Source organism: Oryctolagus cuniculus, chromosome 7 (genome assembly GCF_051225735.1).
Source record: "Oryctolagus cuniculus isolate XC-2025 breed Fujian yellow rabbit chromosome 7, ASM5122573v1, whole genome shotgun sequence".
Lineage (NCBI taxonomy): Eukaryota > Metazoa > Chordata > Mammalia > Lagomorpha > Leporidae > Oryctolagus > Oryctolagus cuniculus.
This window is the reverse complement of record NC_142873.1, coordinates 53,056,980-53,084,452: the sequence shown is the minus strand read 5'-3', so window position 1 is coordinate 53,084,452 and position 27,473 is coordinate 53,056,980. Positions and strand designations below refer to the sequence as shown.

Here is a 27,473-nt window from a genome sequence, read left to right as displayed (position 1 = left end):
AAACACCGGCTTCCGCTCGCAGCCCGCGCCAGCCAATCACAGCCCGGCTGTCTCCGTCATTTCCTCCTCGAAGGCAAAGGGAACGTCGGGCGGAAGAGACTCCCGGGACGGACCCGGAAGGAGCGGGTCCGGTGGGCGGGCCCAGTCGGCCGGAGCCTCGTGGAGGCTGAGGTGAGACCTGGAGATTCCCCGGGGCTGCTGATCGCTGGTCGGATTTGGCTGATGCTGGCCCGGAACTTCGTGGCGTCAGCAAGACCCCAGGAGAGGTAATTGTGGCTGGGTTAAGGTGGGGGAAGGAGGAGCCCCGGCGAGCGCGGGCGTCCTCACAGCGGGATGGAGAGGCCGCTGGGGGCTCCGCGTGCCCGGGACAACCTGGCTGCCCCCGCAGTGTGTTGCTTGTGCGGGACCTGTTTCACCGTCTCTTGACTCGGGGTGGCACGTCTGTCTCCTTACGGAGGCCTGCGTAGTATTGCGATCGTATTTGGGAGGGCTGCTGTGGGTTCGGAAGCGGTGACGGTGGGGTCTCGGAGGAAGAGCGGGCTGGGAACTCTGCGGAAGGAGGCGAGGTCCGTGCACGGGGAACGGAGGTGACCAGCGCCAGGTTGTGTGGAAGTCGGGGCGGTGGGAACGGCTGCTAGAGGTGGGCCGGCTCGGAAGGAAAGGGGCCTCGGGATGGCACCCATTAAAATAGGTGACTTTGAGCATGCATGTTATTCTAGGTGGGGGATTATTCTAGAATAACGTGCCGAAGGCAAGATCGCTGCGTAAGGAAGCAAACCTCCCAACCCGAACAAGGGAGTTGTTGATTGCAGAGGTAGATAGGATGAGTTAGTGGAAACTGGCGAACTAGTTAGCAGCCCTTTCAAGGACTTTGAGGCAGGGACAAGTTGTTTGAAAGGGTTTCTTAGGGAGTATGGTTTTTAAATGGAAAGAATGAAGAATATGGAGGTGGGGGTGTTAGGTGGAAAGCAGTGCAGGCACGCAGGGGTGAAGTGCCGGAGAGAACAGGATCCTGTACCCCAGAGACGATGGAGGGGTGGGGGCTGACTAAGAAAGGAGAGGAGCAGAGAGAAACATTAGCATAGTGTTTAAAAGCAAAATTGGGAGTTAGACTTGCTGGATTGGAAACTGATCTTGGTGCTCAGTGTCTGAATGACGTTGGGCTCCTATTTGACATCTTTGTCTGCATCTAGGGTCCTTGTCTGCACAATGGATGGAAGATAGCCTGCTTTGTGGGGTTGTTATCGAAAATCTTTTACACTTATATTTACCGTGTATTAAGTGCTTTCCTCAGTACTTTGCCTGTATTAACTCATTTAATTACTATGTATAATTAAACAACCGTGTATGTTTGCTTAATACATGTAATATGTCAGTTACCCTACTATAAGCGTTTTCTAAATCCTAGCTGCAGTAGTATTTTTTTATTAATAAGCCAAAGGTTACTAGAAAGTTTTGAGCCAGAATAGCTGGGAGGATTGTGTGTCTTAGAAAAAGTGCGAGGAGTTCAAGAAGTTGTAGACGTGTTAACATGACACACTTTAAGGTATTCAAGTAGGGGTGTCTGGTAAGTATTGGAGACTGTATAATTAGTATTCATGTTGGTGTGCCATATGAATCCTCCAAGGAAAATACTGTAGAAGAAGGTGATGGGGGCCAAAGACTTAATATGAGGAGCAACTACAGTTAGGAGATTAGAAGAGTAACAGACATTGGGGAGGAATTAATAAAATGGTCTAGGGTAAAAGCACTATCACATTATAACGAGTAAATGTGATCTCTTATAGTTTTTTTTTTTTTTTTACCTGACTTGATAGTGGTTTCTGTGAGAAAAGAAATGAGGTTGGTAAGTGATTATTAACAGCAGACATTAGCAATGAATTGAGATTGAATTTTTTTGTTGTTGTTAAAGTAGACTAAACCAGTAGTTTATAGTAAAAAGGAGACCCTTTAAAATTAAAGCCAACCAATAACAAACAACAGGAAGAAATAGCTCCCCCAAAAGGCTGTAACTTTTATATTTTTTTGTTTAAGTTACATGGGTGTTTTGGGGAATACTTTTCCCTACTCTCTGTCTAGAGCAGTCAGGACACTTGTTATCTCCTTTATCTTTTGTCACTTTTATCTACAACCAGTACATTCAGTGCAATTCATGTAGTGAGGAAACCATGGCAAAGAATGTTGAGTTGCTCTGCCATTTTTCTGTGCCAAGGAGAAGGGGCTGCTCTGATTTAGAAATGAGGGACAGGGGCCAGCGCTGTGGTGCAGCAGGTTAAAGCCCAGGCCTGCAGCGCCAGCATCCCATATAGATGCGGGTTGAGTCCTGGCTGCTCCACTTCTGATCCAGCTCCCTGCTAACGTGCCTGGGAAAGCAGTGGAAGATGGCCCAGATCCTTCAGCCCTTTCATCCTTGTGGGAGACCTGAAGGAAATTCCTGGCTCCTGGCTTCAGATAGGCTCAGCTGCGGCTGTCGAGGCCATTTGGGGAGTGAACCAGTGGATGTAAGACCTTTCTCTGTCTCCACCTTTCTCTGTAACTCTGCCTTTCAAATAAAAATGAATCTACAAAAAGAAAGGAAGGAAGGACGGACGGACAGGCCTACATGTACTGCAGCAGCAGTTATGTGGCCCAGGAACCACAGCCAGTGGTGGTGATGGGGGACTTGCTGTAAGTGAAATATCTCGGATGAAGTAGTTCCCAGCAATGTTTTCATGAGGTCTCCAGGTGATTAGGGTGCCTGTGTTTGTAATCATTATCCTAGAAGGTAAGTGCCATGAGATTAGGGATCAGTGCCATGATTCTAGTGTTTATAATTTATGTTCATTTTCAGGCTACCAATGTCAGTGTAAAAACTTTGATGGTGCTGGAATGGGTAGAAGCTAATTGTTTAGTACATTGGGACTATAATGTCATATACTCATGAAATGGGCATGCCATTGTGACCAATTTGAAACTTGAGGAATGAGGGATTGCATGTTTAGTCAACAGCAAATAAATAATGAAGAACCCAGTGGATATTTTATGTCAGTTCTTTATTCAGTGTAAATAAATATTAAGAAGTCAGAAGTTATATGCTTTTAACCACATGGTAAATAGTTGGGGTTTGCTAAACGATCAGAACCAAGGTAGCCAAAGCACTGAGCTTTCTCTTTTATATACACAGATTGCCTTACCTGTGGTATCGGACATCATAACATGGGTCTCACCAAACAGTACCTGCGCTATGTTGCTAGTGCAGTCTTTGGCCTGATTGGCAGCCAAAAAGGTAACATTGTCTTTGTGACACTCCGTGGTGAGAAAGGACGCTATGTGGCAGCACCAGCCTGTGAACATGTTTTCATTTGGGACTTAAGGAAAGGAGAGAAGGTGAGCCAAAAATCAGCTGGGTTGATATTGATTTATGTGTATTTGAGGATGAATTGTCAAGTGCAGAATGATTTACTTATTTTACGTGGATTTTCCTGTATTTGTGCCCTTAGTTGAGAAATCCTTTTGGATCTAAATAGCTAAACATTGAGTTCTGTTGTGTTCACTAAATTCTGAAACCCACAACCAAATATGAGATTCTTTCTTAAATATAATAGTAATATTTATAGATTGTGATTTATAGTTATGATTAATTCCTAACATGTTTCTCTACCAATTCTAATTTGCAAGTTCTACTTGCCCTCACAGCCTGTTTTAAAATATTAAGCATTTGAAAATAATATTATTCTGCTGTATTGACAGAATCTTTTTCTTATACAGATAAGACTCAAGGGTTTAAAACCCTTTGATACTATGTGTACTTAAATTCCCCACATCTACCATTTCTGCCAAACCAAATATAAGGATTTTGATATTGTCCATTTACTGGGTGACTCCCAAGTTACTTCTTGTCGCCAGAGTTCATTGGTGATAAAACAAGTAGGGTACCCCCAGTGCTGTGCAGATTGGGTTCTCATTAAATGTGGGGGCTCGGGTAAAACAAGAATGGGTATATAACCCTTTACTGAAACTTATGTGGTGTTGCCCTAGGGTAAAAACTTAATGATTTATTGCATTGCCTGAATTTTTGCTTGTATTGTGTCAACATGGAGCTGTGGAGAGAATAATTTTACTTTGTTTGCTGTATCATTGGCTAGTACAGATAATTCCTAGAAGAGAACTTAAAAATGGATGGTAGAGTTTATATTATTTATAAAAGTGATTTGAACTTACTGATGCTCTTGATTGTACTGTGCTGATTATTCCACACTCTCCCTTTGATTGCCTGCTTAACTCCTCTGTGTTGGTTTGGATGCTTATTTTTCAGATCCTCATCCTTCAGGGGCTAAAACAAGAAGTCACTTGCTTGTGTCCCTCCCCAGATGGACTGCATTTAGCTGTTGGTTATGAGGATGGCTCCATCCGAATCTTCAGTCTTCTGAGCGGAGAAGGAAATGTGACCTTCAATGGACACAAAGCAGCTATCACTAGCTTGAAGTATGACCAGCTAGGAGGCAGGCTGGCATCTGGGTCCAAGGTGAGACTTTGAATCAGGAACTCAAGACTTTTATATATGAAAGGATCATAAGGCTGAAACAGGTTGTTCACAAAAATTAATGGGTGATACAGTGGACTCTAAATACACAAAATGGTACAGATGGTAGAAATGGAATGGGGAAGAAGGGTATGAATAGGGAAGTCCATTTTGTTTCCTGTCATGTTGTCTGATAACAGTCTATTAAATATAAGAAAGACAAGAAGCACATCATTGTGGAAGTGTACCCAAAACAGTAGAACAAAGAAAAGAAAACAGAGCCTATATTTCAAATCATGAGTTAGAAAATACAATGTAAAAGTTTCATTTATAATAATAAGATTTTAGGTAACAAAAATACCATGAAACCTTACTGAATAAACTAATAGAAGCATTTTATAGAGACTCAGTCTATGGACGGGAAAATGAAGCATGGAAAGATGTTAGTGTTTTCTGATTAATTTATAAAGTTAAGAATGCCAGAGGTTCTTGTTTGAACTTCAGAAGGTGACTGATAAGCATGTGTGTAGAAACAAACCAAAATTTGGGGAAAGATTAATAAAGGGATGGTTTTAGACATTAGAATGCATTATAAAAACCATCATTTAAGTAAGTGTTATATTGATGTGATACCACTGCAAATTAGTCATATTATCAGAACCAAATGGAAATCCAAGAAAGAAATCCACTTTTGTAATCCTGATTTGTATTTTAATACTAGTGGCATTTAATACAGATGACATTTGTGATACGAAGAAAGCGATGAATTACTTTAACTTGGTACTCAGAAAACTAATAATTTAGGGAAGAAATATTTATGCCATATACCAAAATGAGTCACAGATTAAAGACTTAAACTAGCATTTTAAAGGAAACTAGAAAATATGTAAATATATATTTATCTGATCAAGGTGGGAAAGGTCTTCAAATGTTTTAACAAAGAAAATGGAAAAGATTGATAGATTTTAATACTTTTATTCAAACATCAACTTAAAGATTGATAATAAGAGTAACATAATTAACATTTTTATATAAAATATCTTTCATCTATTAATAAAACAGTCAAGTAAAAGATGACATCCCAAGAAAAATGTCATAAATTGTCCATTCAAATATGGTACAAATGACATAATCACCAAAGAGCATGTATACATTTTGTCAATAATATTCAGAAATACAGATTACATTAAATAATGAGACTGAGCCTTTTTTACTCATGAAATTGGGAGTAGATTTATGCTCAAGAATGTTTATTTCTGTGTATCTATAATAACAAAATGGGAAACTAAGTGCCTGAAATAAAAAAATTTTAAAATACATTACACTATATCTTTGGGTTTCATTATTATATGAAGATTAAAAAAGTGAGAACATCATAGAATGATGTGGAAAATGGAAATATACTAAATTTAAATATAAGAAAAAATATGCTTGTACTTATTCCTAGATTATGCTAAGATTAAGATTGGCATTTATTCCTCTTTGTATATGCTTTCTAAATTCCCTGGCCAAGATCCAGAAACTCCCTATGGAATAATAGTGTCCCATTGTTTGTCAACTTGGGCCTTATGTGGGAAAAAAAATGATTTTTCTTTCTTTGCTATTATTTGATCCTTTTAGGACACAGATGTTATTGTGTGGGATGTGATCAATGAAAGTGGCCTCTACCGTTTAAAGGGGCACAAGGATGCCATCACACAAGCGCTGTTCCTACGAGAGAAGAATCTGCTGGTTAGTAGGTAAGAAGAAAGTAGTGTTGCTTCCAGTTCTGTTCTGGGTGAGGTCATTGGCGAGGGCTTTAATGGTGAAATTAAGTAGTTTCATTACTTACTTATTTCTCTGCAGTGATCATGCTCATGTGCTAGCTTACTCTTCTGTTCTCGCTTTCCTCTCTTCCTTCCTGCCCCTTCCACATGATATCACAGAGCTATCCAGAATTACTTACAGCCCTCTTAAAGTCCCTGTTCTGGTTTGTCATTCTTTTCTGATACCAGCTTTTCCATATTCGTTAACATTTTGACAAACTATTTGTAGGATGAACTTTGTTCACCTTCTTGATCCTAGAACATTGGGAAAGCAGGACATGAAGCAGTGGGTAGATGTGAATGATGGGTGTTTAATTTAGCCTGTCTTTTGAGGAGAGAGGTAACCCAGAGTCCCAAACATTTGAACCATTTCAAATTATTAACAATTTTATATGGATTAACCCAACATAATAATTATTACTCCTATGGTATGGCCTTCTGGGTAAGGCTGAGACCCTAAAGTTTGCTAGACAGTCATAAGAGAAATCAAAGCAGTGACTGAGAAAAAGTTATGAGTGCTGAGTGCCATACCAGTGATGTTTTTGTTCCTATGGAATCAGTTGCCTGTCTTTTCAGATTACAGATCCTGTAAGAGAATGGTTTTGTAGTTCTAATATAGAATGTGTGTCTTACAGCTTAGGTAATATAAAGGAAAACAAGAGGCATCTGAGCAGGAGGTTTTGAGAATGGTACTCAAGAGCCTGATTTTGATTCTTCAGAGAACATTGAGCTTATCTGACAGTAGTGTCTTCAGTGGGATGAGAAGAGAAACAGACAAAACCCACATGAGAAGCTGTTAAAAGAATTTAGTTTGTAGGAGTTAAGTTCTGGTTGGTATATAAAAGTTGACTAAAGAGTCAAGAGTTAGAGACTTCACAGACCAGGTGTTTCCAGGACGGAGGCTACAGGACGTGGGGGATGGAAAAGGTTTGCTTGTTAAAGAGGCTGATGCTCTTGATAGAAGTGGTGGAAGGCATCGAGGAGCCACATTCTGTGTTCCTTAGTTCTCTGAAGTCACAGTCATTTTTATGCTTACAGGGGAAACATTTTCAACGTAAGAATAGCCCCACGGACAGTTAGGATTGTTTGCTTTTCAGAAGAAAGGTCGGGTAGAATAGGATAGAGCTATGTGTCATTCTTTGAAACAACAGATGAATCCTTGATCTCCCTGTTAGTCTTGATTCTGCCTAAACAGGATTTTTTTTCCTGTTTCTTTTAGTGGGAAAGATACCATGGTGAAGTGGTGGGACCTTGATACCCAGCACTGCTTCAAAACGATGGTTGGCCACCGAACTGAGGTACCTACAGGGTCTTGGGCCCACGCCCTTTTCTGCTTGCTTTTGTTGTTCCATGATCATCATGTGCTATCTTGAGACACAGTGAGGTTGGTTTGATGGAGGCAGTGCCAGTCACTAGAGCAGATGTAGCTATTCTGCCATTTATTAAACATTGGCCTTGGAAATTTTTTAATCCTATTTTTAAATAATAAAAGTGTCTATCTTTATGATTGTGGGAAGGTTTAATGATTCTGCCTGGTCTAGTGACCCATAAACTGTAAAATATAGTTGTTACAGTAGTCACCTGAACATAGATCTGTTGGATCTGTTCTGGAAATACTACACACATGTTTGCATCCTCCTCAGTGCTGTGTTAATATCAGGCTTTGAAAAAAATAATACCCGAAATTAATGAGGAGGAAAAGATTAGATTCTTGACTCTTGATTTTCAACAATGTTATTATTTTCATTATTTAATTCTTAGATATATGATGTTAAAAATTATGTTCCTAATGGGACACTTTTTATTTGCTAGATACTGCTTAAAAAACAAAGAAGTACAAGACTTAAAATCATTAGTTAGGTGGATTTAAGCTAAAATTCATGCTGAACAGCTGTTATTTAAATTTGACGATAAAAAGGTAGAAATTTCTAGAATCACATTGGCAACAGTTCCATCACAAGTCATTGTTTTCTTTGTAAAAGTGGGATTTATCTTAGTGCATTTTGAAAGAGTTGTACTAATAAGTATATCTTTTCTTAGATGTTGAAATGCCAGAGATTTTTATTGCATTGTCCTTAGATTTTGCAATATCACATTTGATCTAGAGTCTCTTAAATATTATGTTATTTGAATAATTTTCCGCTCTCTGTAGATATGGGGATTGGTTTTGGTGTCACAAGAAAAGCGACTCATCACTGGGACTTCAGACAGTGAACTGAGGGCTTGGGATATATCCTACCTGCAAGAGGTAATGAATTTTTTCTCATCGTGAGTAATGTCATGTTTTAGCATTCACATACTTTTTGAATTTAGAATCAAAGTACTTCACATAGTACTGGAAGGAATTCTTTTTTTTAAATTTATTTGTTTATTTGAAAGATAGTTAAGAGAGAGAGGGAGAAGACAGAGATCTTTCAACTGCTGGCTTACTCCCCAAATGGCCACAAGGCCTGGGCTGAGCCAGGCCAAACCCTGGCACTAGGAACTTCCTCCAGGTTTCCCACCTGGGTACAGGGGTCCAAGCACTTGGGCCATCCAGAAGTAGAGGAGCTGGGACTCAAGCCAGTGCCCGTATATGATAACTGCAATGCAGGCGGTGGCTTAACCCACTGCACCACACTGACAGCCCCTACTAGAAGGAATTGTGTCATGTTGATAACCAATAGCTTCTAAGTAAAGTGGGCTTTTTTAATTATATGTTCATTACTATTATTTATTTGAGCTCAGATAAGTAGCTTTAGGCTCAAAGCCTCTGATGATGATAGTGATTAAGTTTGTGGCATTCTAAGCCTCATATTCTTGGACTTTGAGTGTCCATTGATGGATTTCAGAGTGTCTGTGAATCTCCCACAAAAATCTGTGTAGAATTTGAGTTAATAGATATGTATATTCTGAGGATGTTTTATCACATAGAATTCATGTGAAATAAAAGGTTGTGGATCTTAGGTTTAAATGGAGTTAGGTATGATATTGTATCCCATGTTTTTTTGATAGGTTCTTCCTTAGGCTGACATTTATCTTTTCATTATTTAAGAAGATATAACTTGTCTTGCATTGTCTTTGCAATTCTTCATGCCAATTTAAATCTTTCCTTATATGAGATGATAGACCTTTCACCTAGGAGCTGAGTAACTTTTGATGTTAATGACGGGTTATTTTTTCACTGTTGTTAGTAAACAGTATTCCTTATACTATGCAAAGTATTGAAATTATATACTTTGTAAAGTTTTGCTTGTATGTAGTAAAATTGGATTTTAGTACCTTCAGATACCCATCCTGAAGGGGTTTGATTGGAGGTGGGGGTACTGGGTGCAGTGGGTTAAGGTGCTGCTTGTAATGGATGTCCATATCAGTGCCTGGCTCAAGCCTCACTCTGCTTGTGATCCAGCATGCCCACTAATGAGTGTGTCTGTCTGACTTTCTCTTTGCTTTTAAAAAAAATGAAAGTATAGAAATAAAATGTATAGAAGACGTTTGGTCAGAGAAATTACTAATTAGAAGTTGTTGGAGGCCATGGGAAATGATTTCTCTCATTAGGGTTAAGAGTCACCTCCTAGAACACATTATTTTCCCATTTTTATAAAACAGGTGGAAGATCAGGAAGAACCAGAACCTAAGAAAATCAAAGGATCTTCTCCTAGACTGCAGGACACACTGGAAGCAGAGGATGGTAACCTTGAAATGGATGAAGCTCCTGAGGATGTAAGTCATTCTTGTTTTTGTGTGTGTGTGGTTTTTCTGTGGGTTTGTGTGTGTGTGTGTGTGTTTGATGTCAATTGAATTGAATAATGGGGAAAGTCAATCACAGATTTTAAATTTGTAATTCTCATATCATTTTAGGGAATGTTTTTGTTACCTGTCATTAGAACCGTACCTTTACAGAGGATCAGAAGCGCTGTGTTTAACTCTGATCTTTTCCTCCTTATTCTGTAGCGCATCCTTTCATGCAGAAAAGCTGGTTCCATAATGCGAGAAGGAAGGGACAGAGTTGTGAACCTTGCAGTCGACAAGACAGGCAGGATCCTTGCTTGTCATGTGAGTACCAGGCTAAGGAGAAGAAGGCAGACTAGGCTGTTCCTTTCAGATGCTTGGTCTTATTTCATAGTCAGTGTAGAGATGAATTTTTTTTTTGACCAATTACTAATTCACTGTGTGGTATTTTGTGGATCTAAAACCCCTAGTTTGTGTTAGCATAGCAACAGTAAAAATTATTTTTTTTACCAACTATTTATTAAATGCTGATTTTCTAGGCAGTTTAAAAGCATTTACCTTCTTGTTTAGTTTTCAGAGCAATACTGTGAGTAGAAAGGGCATCCCCATTTTATAGTTGGGACAACAAGCCCAGAGAGATTAAATTGCCTAAGATAATATATTTGTAGTATCTGTATAGTTCTTTCTGAGAATGAGCTAACTTGCAAATTGCCTGTCCAGGGCTTAGGTCAACTTTTTGTTTTTCCAGGGCACTGATTCTGTGCTCGAAGTGTTTTGTGTCCTTTCTAAGGAGGAAATTCAAAAGAAAATGGACAAGAAGATGAAGAAAGCTAGAAAGAAAGCAAAGTATGTTTTCTTATTTATTAGTAGTAAGTAAAATGCACGTTACTGAGAAAAATTGTTACTTCTTTGGGAAATACTTCACTACTAGTTTCTGTTAAAAGCTAGAGAAGAATTTGCGGGATACTATTCACTAGTCCAAGTTTTGCATTTCTGCAGTAAATCTTTATAACTGACATATTTCTGAGTGTTGTGCTCAGGCCCACATGGAACTAGAAAGACTACAGATTTTAAAAGTGGTTTTCAGGGTGCTGTTTAACTCTTACAGGCTGGCAGTGCACTTTTAATGGAAGCTATGAGGAAAGACACTAGGTTATATAATGCTGACCTTTGGGAATGAGAAGAAATGGGATTGGATAGATACAATTAAAGTTTGGAACAATTTAACTTTAAAATAGGTCATTATGACCATAAAAATGCATTCCTTAATGGTTGACATTTTTCTAGTATCAAAGAGATAAAAGGTTATCTGGCAGATCTTTTGGGACCTACTATTATTTGACATAGATGGATTTTAAAGTGCAGTTGATGAATTTTTTAAAATGTCCTGAAGTTAGACAAGTTCACTGGAAATACTTCAGTGGGATAGTTTGAATTACAAAGACTTTTTCCAGGAAATTGTATGGAATGTTGCACTCGATCCATTTCTTGAGGGTACCCTTTAAGTGTAACTTTATTTTTATGGCACTGTAGTTCATAGAGCATTTCCACATATACTGTGTTTAATGTTTGTGGTGGTTCTGTGTGGTTAAGTGACTTTCCCAGAATTACACGGCTTGTTGGTCATGAGTCCAGATTTTACATTCAATTTTAAGAACAAAACTTCTTCTAGAAAAGTGATAAAATGATACTCTTTATTCCCCCATCTTTAGATTAAATTCTTGCAGTGGAGAAGAGGAAGACCTTGAAATCAATGTCAAAATGACTCTGCAAGATGAAATTCAGCGAGTAGCTAATATCAAAACGTCTGCTAAAATCAAGTGAGTGGAAGTGTAGTATCTGAAGTTACAGAAGTAGTGAGCTACAAAGTATTACGCCTTTTTCATGATGTTGTTTGCAAGCTGTCTGTGTGGATTATACATTTGGAGACAGTGATCTTGAGATGCATGTGTTGCAGTCATCTGTTGCCCACTTCATTGGTCCACTTACTCATTACCTCATTTGATTTGTATTATAGTAGCTTTTTAGCTCTTCATTTGTTGTCCTTTCTTCTAACTAAAAAAAAAAAAATTATGTCTATCCCAAGTTCAGGAGGGATTTAGGGTCACATATAAAAATACATGCACAAATACAAGATAGATGTCAGAACTAGGATCTGAGCCAGGTTTTTGTATGTATTCAACTATTCAGTTATGATCGTGTTCTTATTTGTGAAATTATTCATGCTTGCTTTCAGTTGATATAGACTGAGAGAGTGCAGAGCTTTTGCCTAGAAAGAGTTAACCTTCAGAGCTAACATGGCAGCCAGAACATGTGTGATTATTTTTCCATGCAGATCCTTTGATTTGATTCATTCACCTCAAGGAGAGTTAAAGGCTGTCTTCTTGCTGCAGAACAACCTGGTGGAATTATACTCACTGAACCCATCCTTGGCCACTCCCCAGCCGGTCAGGACCAGCAGAATCACCATCGGGGGCCATCGCAGTGATGTGCGCACTTTGTCATTCAGCTCAGACAACATCGCTGTCCTTTCAGGAGCAGCTGATTCCATTAAGATATGGAACAGGTTTGTGAGATGATGTTTTCTGTAGCTTTATCCAATAGTGTTTTCTCTGCTTTGAATGGGTGGGAGGGGTTTTGTTTTGATTTTTGTGTTTTTCAATTGTTTCTTTTGATGCTTGTGTTGATTAGCTATTAGCTCCTTAGGGACCTAAATACAATTCTCTCAAAATATATCTTCAGTGCCTTTTGGCCAGAAGTCTGTGGAACTTAAGAGTCAGAAAAGTTGCTCTTTTAAAAATTGATGCAAAAAAGGGGCAAGTTTATTCTAGATGTACTTGGCTAGAGAAAACCATACAGCCATATTGCCCACTCTAAATGTAGGTTGACTTACTGCTGCCCAATAATTTTACCATAATTTACACTGTTTTACTTTCCTAGGTGAATGTGTCACACCTCCCCCTCTCTTCCAGTCTCACATATCTCCAACACCTTTAAGCTGATAACCTTGCTTTCTAGCTTACTGAGAAAATGGAAGCATCCATTTTTTTCTTAAATCACTAATTAATGTTCTCTGTTTTTTGCATCATTCCCATCAATATGCAGATGTGTTAAGTCTTCCTTCTTAAATAATATATCTTAAATAATAATCCCTCTTTCATTCCAAATTTGTTCAGTGATCATGCTTATAAATCCAATGACTAATACGCCTAAGCTTCATTTGCTGTTGTCTCCCTGAATTAATAACTTTCTACTTTTTCAAATACTTTGACTCATAATTTCTCCTTACATTGCTGTTTCTTCTCAGTTCTTGTTTCTTGAATTCTTATTTCTGAACTCTGAACATTTGGACATATTCTCTATCTAAACTCACTTTGTATGATTTCTAGTCATGTAACTTTATTTGGTAATATAAGTTTATCTAGTTTTAGCCTCTGTATACTCTTCATCAAGCTGTTATACCCTATTTACATAGTTATTCCTGAAGAATTTTAAGCATATGAGATTAGAAACATCTGGTATTTTATCCACTATTCCAGCTCTAACACTTTGATTTCTAGCTGGTGTGTAGTAGGCATTCAGTAAATGTTGACTGAAGTGAAGCTTTTGATGTATATATTTGTTGGATAAATGCTTATGGCTCTATAAAATGAACATTACATGGAGGGCTGTGTAGTCACATGCTCATTTGAATTGCAATCTTTCCTGCCCATTTGCTTCTTGGAAATGGCAGGTTGGTCTCTATAGAGCCCAGCAGATACTTTTCTCTACCCTGCTTTTTTATAGTCTTCATTGGAGATAGGAGGCACCTATAAAGAAAACAAAGTTTGGTTTAATATTTTCTCCTTTGAATATAGTTTTGTTTGAGCCAAAAGTATGAAGACTTTTGTGTTCTCTCTTGTTGATCTCTGTGTATGGCTAAGTGTGTATTGAAACATTTCACTGACTTTTGAGATGGGTAAGCAGATTCTCTTAACATGTAAGTTCTTTATTCTTTCTCATAGGTCTACACTGCAGTGCATTCGCACCATGACCTGTGAATATGCGCTTTGTTCCTTCTTTGTACCTGGTGATAGGCAGGTAGTCATAGGAACAAAGGTAAGCTGAGACTTTTTCTTGAATTTCTGGGGCTTTTCTACTCAGTGTTGTTTGAAAAGTCTGATTTCTTTTCAGCAAATTGGAAATGTATCAGACCTGGGTAAAATGGGAAGATATTGGTGCCTTGCCCTTGACTCCTTGTAGATGACTAAAATGCCATCCCTGGCCTATCCTTATGCTAGATAGTTAATGTACATTATCTCATTTAATCCTCACACCAGCTTAGAGATGTTGATGATCCAAGCTTCATTTTACATATAAAAAAAACAGGTTCAGGAAGATAAGTTCACTTGTCACGGAGTTAGAAAGAAGCAGACCTGGGACTGCAGTCTTATAGCTTCTGCTGCTTCTGCTACATCAAGCAGAAGCTCATCATACCCAGCTTTGTGTTTGTGTATGTTCCATGCTAACATCATGACCCTGGTATACCCGTATCTCAAAACAAGAATCATGGAGTGATTATTTTCTATCCCATTATGACTTTTTTTAGTTCATTTTCCTCTTTAGCATTATAGGTGAATCTCTACTTCTTATTGTTAATGTATTAAAGAAGAGGAAACCAAAAGTAGATAAGAGTTAGTTAAGCTGGTTCCTATAGAGGATAGGGATAGTGCACTTAAAGGATTGGTTGGACTTTTTTTTTTTTAATTTTTTTTTTTTTAGGATTTATTTATTTATTTGAAAGTCAGAGTTAAACAGAGAGAGAAGGAGAGGCACAGAGAGAGCTCTTCCATCCAATGATTCAATCCCCACCTGGCCACAATGGCTGGAGCTGTGCCGATCCGGAGCCAGGAACCAGTAGCTTCTTCTGGGTCTCCCACATGGGTGCAGGGTCCCAAGCACTTGGGCCATCCTTTACTGCTTTCCCAGGCCACAGAAGAGAGCTGGATCTGAAGTGTAGCAGCCAGGTCTTGAACCGGCGCCCATATGGGATGCCGGCACTGCAGGCAGCGGCTTTACCCACTACGCCACAGCGCCAGCCCCAGGATTGGTTGTACTTTAAAGGTTTTTACGTTTAGCACTTGCTGTTTTGTGTATTCTGATTTGCCTTTTGAAGTTCTGGAACCTATAGAAGTGACAAGAGTAATACTAGGTTGTGTTACTCCATAATGGCATAGCAATGGCAGCCCTGCTAGGGTAAACTCAGCATGTCAGTAGGAGATTTAACAATATTTATTCAGATAGAAAAAAACAGAACATCGGATCCATTTCCGTAGCAGCTGATCAGAGTGCTGCTGCTTTGTTATGAAATCTTTTCTGAAATGTGTGGTCAGGAGTCATGGTTATAAATGTGCTAGGTGTGTAGCTGGGCATATTTTGTGTCTTCCTAGACCGGGAAGCTGCAGTTGTATGACTTGGCCTCAGGAAATCTGCTGGAGACAATAGATGCCCATGATGGAGCTTTATGGTCCATGTCTCTCTCTCCAGATCAGGTAACTAAACCAGATTTTAAAGCTTTGGCTGCATTTCCCAAGTCTTCTATCAAGTTTTACTGCTGCCTAAGAAAGATTTGTCTCAGGTTTTTAAAGACAGTTTGTATTTTTGTTTTATCTTTAGACTTCATGTATAATGCCATCTCACATCCCTGGTAATTAATATGCATAGTTATCATTGTCAAATGAATTGTTGTTCAGTGGCTCTTGATCAGCAACAGAATGCCAAATTGTGTACCTTGGTGATGTTTGAACCAGTGGATTGTGATACTTTTTAAGAGAAAGTATTCTCTTGGGAAATACAAAGTAGAAATTTGCAGACTTTTTGTTCCCATTATAGCCCTTTCTGTGACTGTCTATAAAATATGTCATAAATACCTTCTATCTTATATATAATATATATATATCTTTTATATATCTTATAAAATATGTCACCCCCTAGAAATCAAATAAGAAATGAAAGTGTGTTCCCCTTCAGTGGAGTTACTCTTGAGAATGGAGTACTTATTCTAGGACTAGTAATGTTGCTTAGAACACTTTGAGATTATTTTTGAAGGTGCCATAAGAGATTTTGGTCTATTCATTTGAATATTCTCAAGGGTAGAAAATCTTTATCCATTGAAAATGGTATTTTGGAAAAAAACAAATATGCAGTTGAGAGTGGTTAATACCTTTTGGCACCAAGACAAATAGCTGTGAATTTAAAATAGTAATAACATTTTCATTTGTAGAATATTCTATGTTTTGCATAAATTGCATAGTCTCACTTGACTAAAGATCAAAGAAAAGTTGTTTTCTTCTGTTGCAAATCCATGAGACGGCATAATAGACACTTGAGATGCATTTTTCTGACTGTTTTCTATGTACTTTACAGTGTAATAATATTGGTACTGGAAAGCAGCCTCAAACAGGGACTTTTGACAGGGATATTGCAATTGTATATTTATTTACTTTACTGAGTTGAATACTTCAAACAAGCTCATTTTTATAATCAAGTGTGCTCTATGGATATTTGTCAAACTAGCTTACTATTTTGTAACAAGTACTTGTCACTCTTGCCTTCTTGGGCACAGCAAAACCCCTCACTGTTCATTACAAATTTTTCTTCCTGCTATGAGAAGTACCAGGGGACTTCAGAAAGTTCATGGAACTTTGAATTAAAAGACCAGTTTATTTTAGTGTAAAAAATTTTGAGATTCTTATATGTGAGAGGTCTATACAGTTCATGGAAAATGTGCATTGTGACTAAAAAAATTTTAAAAATTCATGGATTTTAATTTTTTGCATCAACACAAACAATCCCAATTTGTTTAGTGACATTTTCCATGAGCTTTTTTGAAGTACTCTTGTAAAGGTAGAATGTTTCACTAATTACCACATCTGTTTGTGTCAGTCCATGCTAGGAATTCTCAAGATCTTTGGCAGTAGCTCTAAACAAGTAATGAAACGCATTAGGGAGAACCATATTTTATTTAATTCTTATCCCCTTAATTAAAAAGGTTTTTATAAGACTACTTTGATATGTCTTTTTAACAATTTCTATGTTAAAATAGTTTTTAATTGAAATATCATTTAATTTTCAGCGTGGCTTTGTGACAGGTGGTGCAGATAAATCTGTCAAGTTTTGGGATTTTGAGTTGGTGAAAGATGAAAATAGTACCCAGAAGAGGTAAGTGGACATTTCCTGCGCCCTTTTTTGTAGTAAGAATGAGAACCATTGAATGGTCTTTTGACATAGGTATCTGTATTGTGTCTAGAGAGTTTTGAATTGTCTGTGTTTTTGGAGTACTCATTTTTTTCCTGATGCTTTCTTTGGTGCTAGACTTTCTGTGAAGCAAACCCGAACCTTGCAACTAGATGAAGATGTCCTGTGTGTCAGTTACTCTCCGAATCAAAAGCTATTGGCCGTGTCTTTGCTGGACTGCACTGTGAAAATTTTCTATGTTGACACTTTAAAGGTATGGTGGTTATGCCTAGGAATACATTCCTTCTTTCTGATTAACCTTAAGAATTTGGATTGAGGCCATAAAAGAAGTAGCCTTGAGTATGCTCAACAATAAGACATGTTTAAAGGTTTGTATGTCAATCAAAACATTGTAAGTGCACTATAGAAGCTAGAGATTTGAAAGAACCCTAGTCATAAATGTCGTTTAAATTATATCGTACGTTTAGAAAATGTCACGGGGAGAAAAATGCTGTCATAGCTAATAGTTTCAAGAGCATTGCTAGGTGTTGTAGGCAGCAGCTTCACACGTGGCTATGAATCATTTGAGTTGCTTTAAAAAGATTATTGGGCCCAATGAATCGGTAGACTGGCTTGGGCCTGGAAATATTTTTGTGAAATTGGTGCTGTAGAATCTGTCCTACTAGAAGATTCAGAGAATGTCTCTGTTCCATATTCTGGCCGAGGCAGTAGGCTTCTACCACCACATGGTGCACCCTTCCTGGCAAGTGCATGCGGGAGCTGTGCAGCAGAAACAGGTGCTCTTAGCAAGCTGTCTTCAGTGGCTTAGTTGTTACCTTTGAAAGTACATCTATAAAACAGCCCTCAAGTGTGCTTAGTATATTTTGAAGTTAGGTTTCGACACATATGCCACATATAATGTTACCTTAGATGAGTTAAAAGGCTGAGTTACAAATATTCTTTTTCTTTTTAATGTTTAGTTTTTTCTCTCACTCTATGGGCACAAACTTCCTGTTATATGCATGGACATCTCTTATGTAAGTAAACTTTAAATACTATTTCAGTAACTGTGTGTCTTCTGATTCTGTTGTATACCCAGTTTTCTCACCAAAAAAGCCCCAAATTAAAATGTTCTGGTTAGCTTTTATTTATCTAATTTATAGAATTGTGATATTAACCATTATTTCTTACTCTTTGTACAGGATGGAGCACTGATAGCAACCGGCTCTGCTGATAGGAATGTGAAAATCTGGGGTTTGGACTTTGGGGACTGCCACAAGTCTCTCTTTGCACATGATGACAGGTACATATAGTCTCTTCAGACCCCAACCCCAATCCCAATTTGGCTCATCTGTCATCATTTTGCTAGAGCATTTGTGCCTGTTATTTAGTGTTCTCAGATTGTGACAAACAGCAAGTTCTAATGTATAGTTAGATACTCTAAACTAGCTAGTTAAACGTTATTCACATGTGCAAGATTCTTCATTAACCTGGAATCTGATGACAGGAGAGATTTCTTGCTTTTCAGTGTGATGTACCTACAGTTTGTACCTAAGTCTCACCTCTTCTTCACTGCTGGGAAAGACCGTAAGATTAAGCAGTGGGATGCAGACAAATTTGAACACATACAAACTCTGGAGGTAACTGCATCTTGCCTGTTTTGCTTGCTCAGTACTCAAGAATGTTGCCCCCTAATATAAGCATGTATTATACTGTGAATGAGATATTCTTATTCCATGTTTGTCTTTGTTTTTCCTTCTCCAGGGACACCACCAGGAGATTTGGTGTTTGGCTGTAAGCCCCAATGGAGACTATGTTGTATCATCATCCCATGACAAATCTCTGAGACTTTGGGAGAGAACAAGAGAGCCTCTTATTCTTGAGGAAGAAAGGGAGATGGTAAGAACTTAGGCCTGGGTACAGCCGTGCTGGTGGGCTACTGACAGGCTGTCCCAGATGAAGTATTCTGACTAGTGGTCAAATTTCATTGTGTGCAAGTCCAAGAACTTGCAGATGCTTTCAAGGTCAATGGCACCCATTTCAGAAGCCAAAGATGTCATCATTGGATTATGTTTTGAAAGAAGCAGTTTCTCTCTGCTCTGCTTTGTTTTACTTTAAATAAAGACAATGTGTTTTTCTCTCAAATTAATTTATCTATCTCATGGCAGCAAAGGGAAGCAGAATATGAGGAGAGTGTGGCCAAAGAAGACCAGCCAGCAGTAAGTAAATCTTTTGGGGCTCTAATTTTAAGAATTTCCAGTGCAGTTAGAATTGGAGCTAGATGCCAGAGGCATCACCCTCTGATAGGAAAAACAGTATGTGTATGGCTATTTTATTCAACTATATATTCTGATTTTGTTGGACAAAGTGATAAACCAAATTTGGTATTAAATACTTGGCCATTCTGAAGTTTTGTTTTGTTTTGTTTTAAGGAGGCTTCAGGGAATTGTTTAATTCATTGTAAAACAAAACAATCAAAAAATTGAGAAATTGATCTTGATCATTATCTTTAAACATTTGCAGGATATTCTCATGATAATGCATATCAAATATGGTATCTGGCACTTACTAAGTACTCAATTAATTGTAGCTGATAACTGCATTGTCATCTTTATAAGATAATAATGCCTGTTCTTTTATGACCTAAGGTTAACTTAGTGGCTTTTGAACTGCTGTCAAGTATATTGTTCACGGATGTCTTTGTTTCTGGCAGGTTCCAGGGGAGACTCAAGGTGATAGCTACTTTACTGGAAAGAAAACTATTGAAACAGTTAAAGCAGTAAGTTGATATAGAAAGTGGAATCTTAATTTTTAATAGGATTCAAACTTTTTTAGTAAGTCTTATTCTATACCTACCTACTAAATAACCCTGTTGTGGCAAAAAGTTGATGAAATTTAAAGATGGAGATCACGCCCTCTGTGTGCTCTCTGTGTAATCAAGGATGGGGAGTCTCACTCTCTTGGAGAGGTACATGGTTTTCTTCTGAAAGTGATGCCTTTCAGGTGGTCCTGGGAACTGCTCCACTCAAGCTGTCTCAGTAGGGTCTCACCTAAGTCCCTGATGACACCTAGACTCTGCAGATTAAAATGTGAAAAGAAGACTAAAGATGTCATTAAATACTGTTTGGCACATCTTTATTATCCTGATTCAAGCTATTTCACTTAGTGAACTCCTAGCCGGCCTTCCGCTTTCAGGGTCCTTGCCTGTTGTGATGACTTCTTGCCTTTATCATCATCTTGTAGGCTGAGAGGATCATGGAGGCTGTTGAACTATACCGAGAAGAAACTGCAAAAATGAAAGAACACAAAGCCATTTGTAAAGCTGCAGGGAAAGAGGTAAGATAATGCACTGGACTACACACTGGGAGGTAGTTATAAATAGAACTCCTGAGAAGAAAACCTTTGTTTCAGGATTGATTCACACGGATCAGCATATGAGATAAGTGCAGTAGGATCTTTTCCAGTTCAGGTGTTGGAAGAAATTGAGGAACTGTGAGAGGGAAGAATATTGGTCTTATTCAGGGGTGGGGAACATTTTTTCTGCCAAGGGACATTTGGATATTTATAACATCATTCCTGAGACATACAAAGTCAGCAACTAAAAATTAGCCTGCTGTAGATTTACTGAATGCCAAGTCCTGCCTGCAGGTGCCTTGGCAAGACCAGACCAAATGATTTTGTTGGCCTTACGTAAGTACTCTAGAAACTAAAAGGTCTGATAATTCCTTTACACTCTTTGAGTTTTTAGGGTCTCATTTTTCAAATTTAAAAAATACTGCCTGTGACAAGAACTATCAAAGTCTGATTTTTTAAAAAAAAAAATTTGTTATGCAAGTTTCATGTATTTCATATATGCAGATTTGGGAACATAGTGATACTTCCCACCCTATTCTCCCTCCCACCCATACTCCAACCCTTCTTCCTCCTCCCTCTCATTCCCACTCTTAATTTTTATGAAGATCTATTTTCAGTTTACTTAATGATTGTAAAGTTTAACCCTACACTAAGTAAGAGAGTTCAACAAATAGTATGAAGAAAAAAGAAAAAAAAAACAACACTGTTCCTCAATGGAAGAGACAAGGGCATTTTTAACGACTTAATTATTTCTTCATAGGTTCCTCTTCCCACAAACCCAATCCTGATGGCTTATGGCAATATTTCTGTGAGTAGAATGTCAAGCTGTTTCCCCTTGGTTATTTAAAAGTTAATTTCAGGAAAGATAGGAAGTAGAGAGGCATTATGATCCGGGGGTGTGGATGTATTAGAACATCCTTAGTATTTCAAAAGAGCCACTTTAATATGACTTCCCAAGGCAAACTTTTTGGTTGGACTGCACTGGTATCCCTTTGTTCTCTAGTGTGTGTTTATGTTCTGTGTTCAACACCCTCTGAAGACTGTTATTCATTTAAGTGAAATTTGAAGTAAGACTTTGGAGGAAAAGTTGACATAAATCATTGAGATGAGGGAAGAAAGAGAAGAGTAATAGTAGAATGTGTTTAGCAATCTTTGTTTACTTAGTGTTTTACTTGCATGTCCCATTCATCACAATAGTCATGTGACTTAGAGTATCTTCATTTTTTTAGATAAGCAACTGGCTTGACTTACAAGAAAACATAGTTGATAAAGAACAGAGCTAGATTGTGAACCTAGATCTGGTTACCCCTTAAGCCCATGCAGGTCTTACCATTTTGTTTATTTGTTTGTGTATTTATTTAGCCCATGCAGGTCTTACCATTTTGTTTATTTGTTTTTGTATTTATTTGAGAGGCAGAGAGACTACTCGTATCTGGTTCCTGCCCTAAATGCCCGCTGTGGTCAGTGCTGGGCCAGGGCTCACATAGGTGGCAAAAAGCCAACTACTTTGTGTCATCACCACTGCTTCCCAGGTCTGCATTAGTAGGAAGCTGTAGTCAGGAGCCAGAACTGGGCATTGGATCCAGCCACTCCCACGTGGGATATAGGAATCTTAATTGCTATGCCAAACATCCCCCCCAGGTCTTAGCATCTTAGCATAATTGTTTCTTAAATGAGGGAGAGGGGTCCCTGTCCCTTAGGAGCTGGAAATTGGGAGCTTTAATAGACAACAACCGTACATGTAACTAATAGTATTATCATTCCTTTATAGCCTTCAGCTTATGTATTAGAGGTTTTTAAGGGGATCAAGTCAAGGTGAGTCCTTTTGCACAACTATTTAATTATTATAATTTTTCTGGTAACAACTTTGAATATTTAACATGAAGCAAATAGAAATAATTGTTGGCTGTCTGCTTGATTGGTATTTAGCAATCTCAAAATTTTGATGAAAAATTATTCACTAGAATTTTTTAAAGAGGTTTGTTTATTTGAAAGGCAGAGCAACAGAGAAGGAGAAACAGACAGAGAGAAAGAAATCGTCTGTCTTGTAGTTCAGTCTCTCAAATGGCCGCAACAGCCAGGTTGGGCCAGGTAGAAGTCAGGAGCCAAGAACATGCTGGTCTGCCACATGGTGGCTGGGCCTCAAGCCCTTGGGCATCTTCCTTCCCCTGCACATGAGCTGGAAGCTGGATCAGAAGTGGAGTAGGCAGGACTCGAACTGGCACTGTGATTGGGGTGCTGTTGTTATAAGCAACAGTTTAACCACAATGCCAGCCCCTAAAAATGCTCTTTTTCGAAAGTGCTAGAGCTAAGAGTCTCTTATTAAAATAGGAAGGAAGATGGTTTTAAGGGAAAATGAAGAGTTTGAGTTCAGCCTACTAAAGTTTATCATCATAACATCAACAGTATCTAGACATATCCCTTATAAGAAATAAGTAGGATCTATCTGAAGATAACACAGAGATTTTATTAGGGAAATACAAAAGAAAATTGTTTAGGGTGTAGCACGTTGTGTTCTTTCTTGCCTTTTTTTTTTTTTTTTTTTTTAAGATTTACTGATTTGAAAGGCAGAGTTACAGAAAGAGACAAATCTTCCATCCTCTGGTTCACTCTTCAAATGGCTGTAATGGCCAGGGCTGAGCCAGGCCAAAGCCAGGAGCAGGAGCTTTATCCAGGTCTCCCATGTGTGTGCAGGGCTCCAAGCACTTGGGCCATCTTCTGCTGCTTTATCTGGTGCATTAGCAGGGAGCTTGATTGCAAGCAGATCAACCGGGACTTGAACTGGCACTTGTATGAGATGCCTGCTTAACCTGCTGTCCCACAATGCTGGCCCATTTTTTTTTTTAAATAGGATATTCTGAGATGGGAAGATTCTGTGTTTTAAAGGTTGGCTTTTTAAAGCTAATTAATAAGTTTGTGATCCCAATTGAAATCTGAGATTTCTAATGGAATTGATTAAACTGTACTAGAGCTATTCTAGGTTAGAAAGCTACAAAATTAGCAGAATTTAAATAGTATAGCATTAGTGTCAGAAACAATCAGGGGCCAGCGCCGCAGCTCAATAGGCTAATCCTCCACCTAGTGGCGCCGGCACACCGGGTTCTAGTCCCGGTCAGGGCGCCGGATTCTGTCCTGGTTGCCCCCTTTCCAGGCCAGCTCTCTGCTATGGCCCGGGAGTGCAGTGGAAGATGGCCCAAGTGCTTGGGCCCTGCACCCCATGGGAGACCAGGAAAAGCACCTGGCTCCTGCCTTCGGATCAGCGTGGTGCGCCAGCCGCAGCGGCCATTGGAGGGTGAACCAACAGCAAAAGGAAGACCTTTCTCTCTGTCTCTCTCTCACTGTCCACTCTGCCTGTTTTAAAAAAAAAAAAAAAAAAAATCAGTTATCATGATCAGGCCAAAAGCTCTGGAAACACTCCTTCTCTGATATATAAGAACTCAATATGGTTAAAGATGTATTATATGGGGGCCGCCGCTGTGGTGTAGTAGGTTAGGTTAAGCATCCGCCTGCGGTGCCGGCATCCCATATGGGCACTGGTCCGAGTCCCAGCTGCTCCTCTTCTGATCCGGCTCCCTGCTGGTAGCCTGGGAAAGCAATAGAAGATGGCCCAAGTCCTTGGGCCCTGCACCCGTGTAGGAAACTGGGAAGAAGCTCCTGGTTCCTGCTTCGGATCAGTGCAGCTCTAGCTGTTGTGGCCATTTGGGGAGTGAACCAGTGGATGAAAGTCCTCGCTCCCTCTGTCTGTAACTCTGCTTCTCAAGTAAATTAATAAATCTTTTAAAAAAAATAGCTATATGAAGATGGAATATTCATCAAAGGTTTTGGAGAAATTGTTTTGTCTGGAGGAAAATGATCAGATTCTCCCACTATGCCATGGACTAAAATACATTCCAACCAGTATTTAAAATACTAAATTCTCCTATGAAAAATCATTGAAATATAAAATCATATGGTATGTAGATGAATATTTATCTTAACTCCGGATAATCAAGATCTATTCTGGTATAAAAGCATTAGAAAAAGTAAAAGATTTAAAATTGACCATGTTGATAATGGTGACATTTTCAAACAATTTTTTCTTTATTAGTGAGTTGGAAGAATCTCTACTTGTGCTGCCATTCTCTTATGTCCCAGACATCCTTAAGCTCTTTAATGAATTCATCCAGCTGGGCTCTGATGTTGAACTTCTGTGTAGGTGTCTCTTCTTCCTTCTCAGGTAACACCCTTTTTTATGGAATACACATCTCCTTGGCAGTACTGCTCCAGTGGCACCTTAACTGAAATTGTCAGTGTTTAATTAAGAAATCATGTTTCAGTCTCACAGACTGTTACAGCATTTCAGTGCTGTCTGACATAAAATATTAATCATCCTTTGGAATCATTCTTACCTTTAAAACAAGGATAGTGATGACTCAGTCTTTGAGTAATATGTAATGATAATACATTGTTCAGAAACACCTATTGATAGGCCTCTAGTTGTACTGTTAAGGTAGTAGCTCTGGCTCTACTCAGTGTGCTGAAAGCCAGTAATGGTCAGTTAGCCTCTTGTTTCTTTTAAACTGTTTAGTTTAACTGGTTTTGTCTTGCCCTTATACCAGCATCTTAAGGAATAGTCAGTTTATATTATTCTGTTGCCATATTTGTATATTTTGGGATAAGTTTTGAAGACCTAGATTCACATTCAACAATTTTACTAAATTCCTCTTGCCACGATATGTGTACTGTTGAATCAGGGTTGCCAGTTCTATGAGAAGCAACATGAATACTTCTGGCACACTAGAGGGTTGCCTAGTAGAAGGTGCAGGGTAGCTTAGTACCCTGGGTCACAGTTTGACTCTGATGTATGACTAGATCTCTTTTTTGCTGAGGCACATTAGAAATATTGATAAACTTCTGTTGAATTAGCTGTTCTTAGAAGGCTCATTCTGTCTTGAGCTTTCCACAAAATACCATTGTCAAAATCTATGGTCATCTGGTAGATTGCTGAGAAGGGGTTAGCCTTGAGTATGTTCTAGGTTTTAGGAAACTGTTTTAAAAATTGTCATCAAATTGAACTGAATAGTAGGGAAAGATACTTCTTTAGCCTTTTATATTAAAAGCTGTTTCTGTTCTCATGGTAAAATGAATCTGTATGTTTGTAGTTATTGCCTTGATATTATGTCTGTTTGCTATTTCTAGAAGGTATCGATAGATCTAGAAGTGTTCTTTGCAATGTGCTTTGTTCTATTTTTCTTTTAGGATTCACTTTGGACAGATCACTAGCAACCAAATGCTTGTGCCAGTGATAGAAAAATTAAAGGAAACAACTATTTCAAAAGTCAGCCAAGTCCGGGTAAGTAGGTGACTGCCTAGAAATATAATACGAGGCACAGTGCTAGTGTATGTGACCAGGAAGCGGCTAAAAATGCGCTGTGTCTTGTCTTGAGCAGTACCAACTAGAAATAAATCTGTGTTTGAAATAAAAGTTTTTGTTGGAGCTGGTAGGAACAGAAAACAAAATCAAAGAAGGAAAGTATTCAGCAGGAACACCTGAAGCTTTGGTTCCTTGACTGACATGGGAGAGAACTTGTTTAATCTTTCTGCTTCTCCTCTCCAGGATGTTATCGGCTTCAATATGGCAGGTCTTGAGTATCTCAAGAGGGAATGTGAGGCAAAAAGTGAAGTTATGTTTTTTGCTGATGCTACTAGCCACTTGGAAGAAAAGAAGAGGAAGCGGAAAAAGAGGGAGAAGCTAATTTTAACAGTGACTTAGAACTGGATTCTGGGTGCCTTCTTCTACATTTTCCTTAAGAGAACTAAACGGAGAGGCAGCAGAATTGGCATCATCTTAAAAATACGCAGATAACAAAAGATCATGTTGCAGAAGATCTCAGGATGTGGCTCCCAGCTTTGCCTGAAGGAATTCCAACATGGGACTGTGGTCTGGCTCCACTTCTTGGATGTGTAACCATGATTACTTTGAAAATCTTTCTGTGCTCTCAAAGTTGAGCTCTGTGGCGGTTGTTCCCTTTGTATTCTAATAGGGAGCAAAGAATTGTTTTCATTAGGAATTTGTTTCTCTAGAGTTGAAATTAACATTTCAAAAGATTTCCATATTTTTATGGCAGATGATGTGTATGATTTATTCTTTTTATTAGGTTTTACCTCCTAGTGAGGTAATCAGGTGCATAATTGATTGCCCTCTGCCCATCAGTGGCAGTGTCATGGACTTTGGAGCTTAAAAGGGCTTAAACTTAACCTCTTGCAGGCTCTGTTATATCTATATATAAGAAGATATTGCTCTTTATATTTTTCTGAATAAATGAGTTATTTCTGGTTAAAGAGCAGTCATGCTAAGAGTATTCTGTGCTTCGGAGCAGGGAATGCACTGTTTGTGCTGGGGGTAGGGATTTGGGGAGAGGAAGGTTCTAGAAAGAGATTGACATAGACACTTCTGGGCCTGAGCTTTTCTTTAGGCAAAGGGTTTTTTTTTGTTTGTTTTTGTCTGTTTTTAAGATTTTATTTTATTTCAAGGGCAGAGTTAGAGATGTTCCATCCACTGGCTCACTTCCCAAATGGCCAGGCCAAAGCTGGAGCCTGGAATTTCATCTGGGTCTCCTCCATGGGGGCAGAGGCCCAAGCACTTGAGCCATCTTCGGTACAAAGTCTTTCTTTTAATTATCAATTCAAACTCCTTTTTATATTTTCACTTGAGACAGTTTTGGTTTTTATCTTCTATTTATTTATGTTTTCATCTAAGTTACTGTGTCGTGATGCTGCCATTTTCTTCTCAGTCTCAGAGCTGCAGTTCTGTGGCTTGGTGATTCGTATTCCAAACGATGAGTTTGTTACTCTTCCTAAAGCCTACCATAATCACTGATGTGTGAGGTAAGGAATACAGTGATACT

General features: G+C 38.7%; 2 protein-coding genes across 3 annotated transcripts in view; one reads left to right on the top strand and one right to left on the bottom strand.

Moving 5' to 3' along the window:
• The first annotated feature begins 125 nt into the window (after window positions 1-125).
• Window positions 126-26,907, top strand: WDR3 (WD repeat domain 3). Its single transcript, XM_002715710.6, has 27 exons — window positions 126-266; window positions 3,164-3,366; window positions 4,295-4,504; window positions 6,122-6,240; window positions 7,526-7,604; window positions 8,459-8,554; window positions 9,895-10,008; window positions 10,240-10,341; window positions 10,766-10,863; window positions 11,730-11,837; window positions 12,353-12,583; window positions 14,022-14,115; window positions 15,447-15,548; window positions 17,132-17,217; window positions 17,371-17,506; window positions 18,213-18,269; window positions 18,435-18,535; window positions 18,761-18,872; window positions 18,997-19,131; window positions 19,401-19,451; window positions 19,946-20,011; window positions 20,476-20,568; window positions 21,347-21,394; window positions 22,358-22,401; window positions 24,674-24,802; window positions 25,825-25,918; window positions 26,183-26,907. Exons 2-27 carry the CDS (start codon window positions 3,196-3,198, stop codon window positions 26,336-26,338), a joined length of 2,832 nt encoding a protein of 943 aa, XP_002715756.3. The 5' UTR covers window positions 126-266; window positions 3,164-3,195; the 3' UTR covers window positions 26,339-26,907.
• Window positions 14,125-27,473, bottom strand: part of SPAG17 (sperm associated antigen 17) — a 285,936-nt gene continuing 272,587 nt past the window's right edge. For both annotated transcript variants that reach the window (XM_051857350.3, XM_051857351.3), the window contains one exon: window positions 14,125-20,518. The gene's annotated coding sequence lies outside the window, so the exon portion shown is untranslated. The remainder of the gene's footprint in view (window positions 20,519-27,473) is intronic.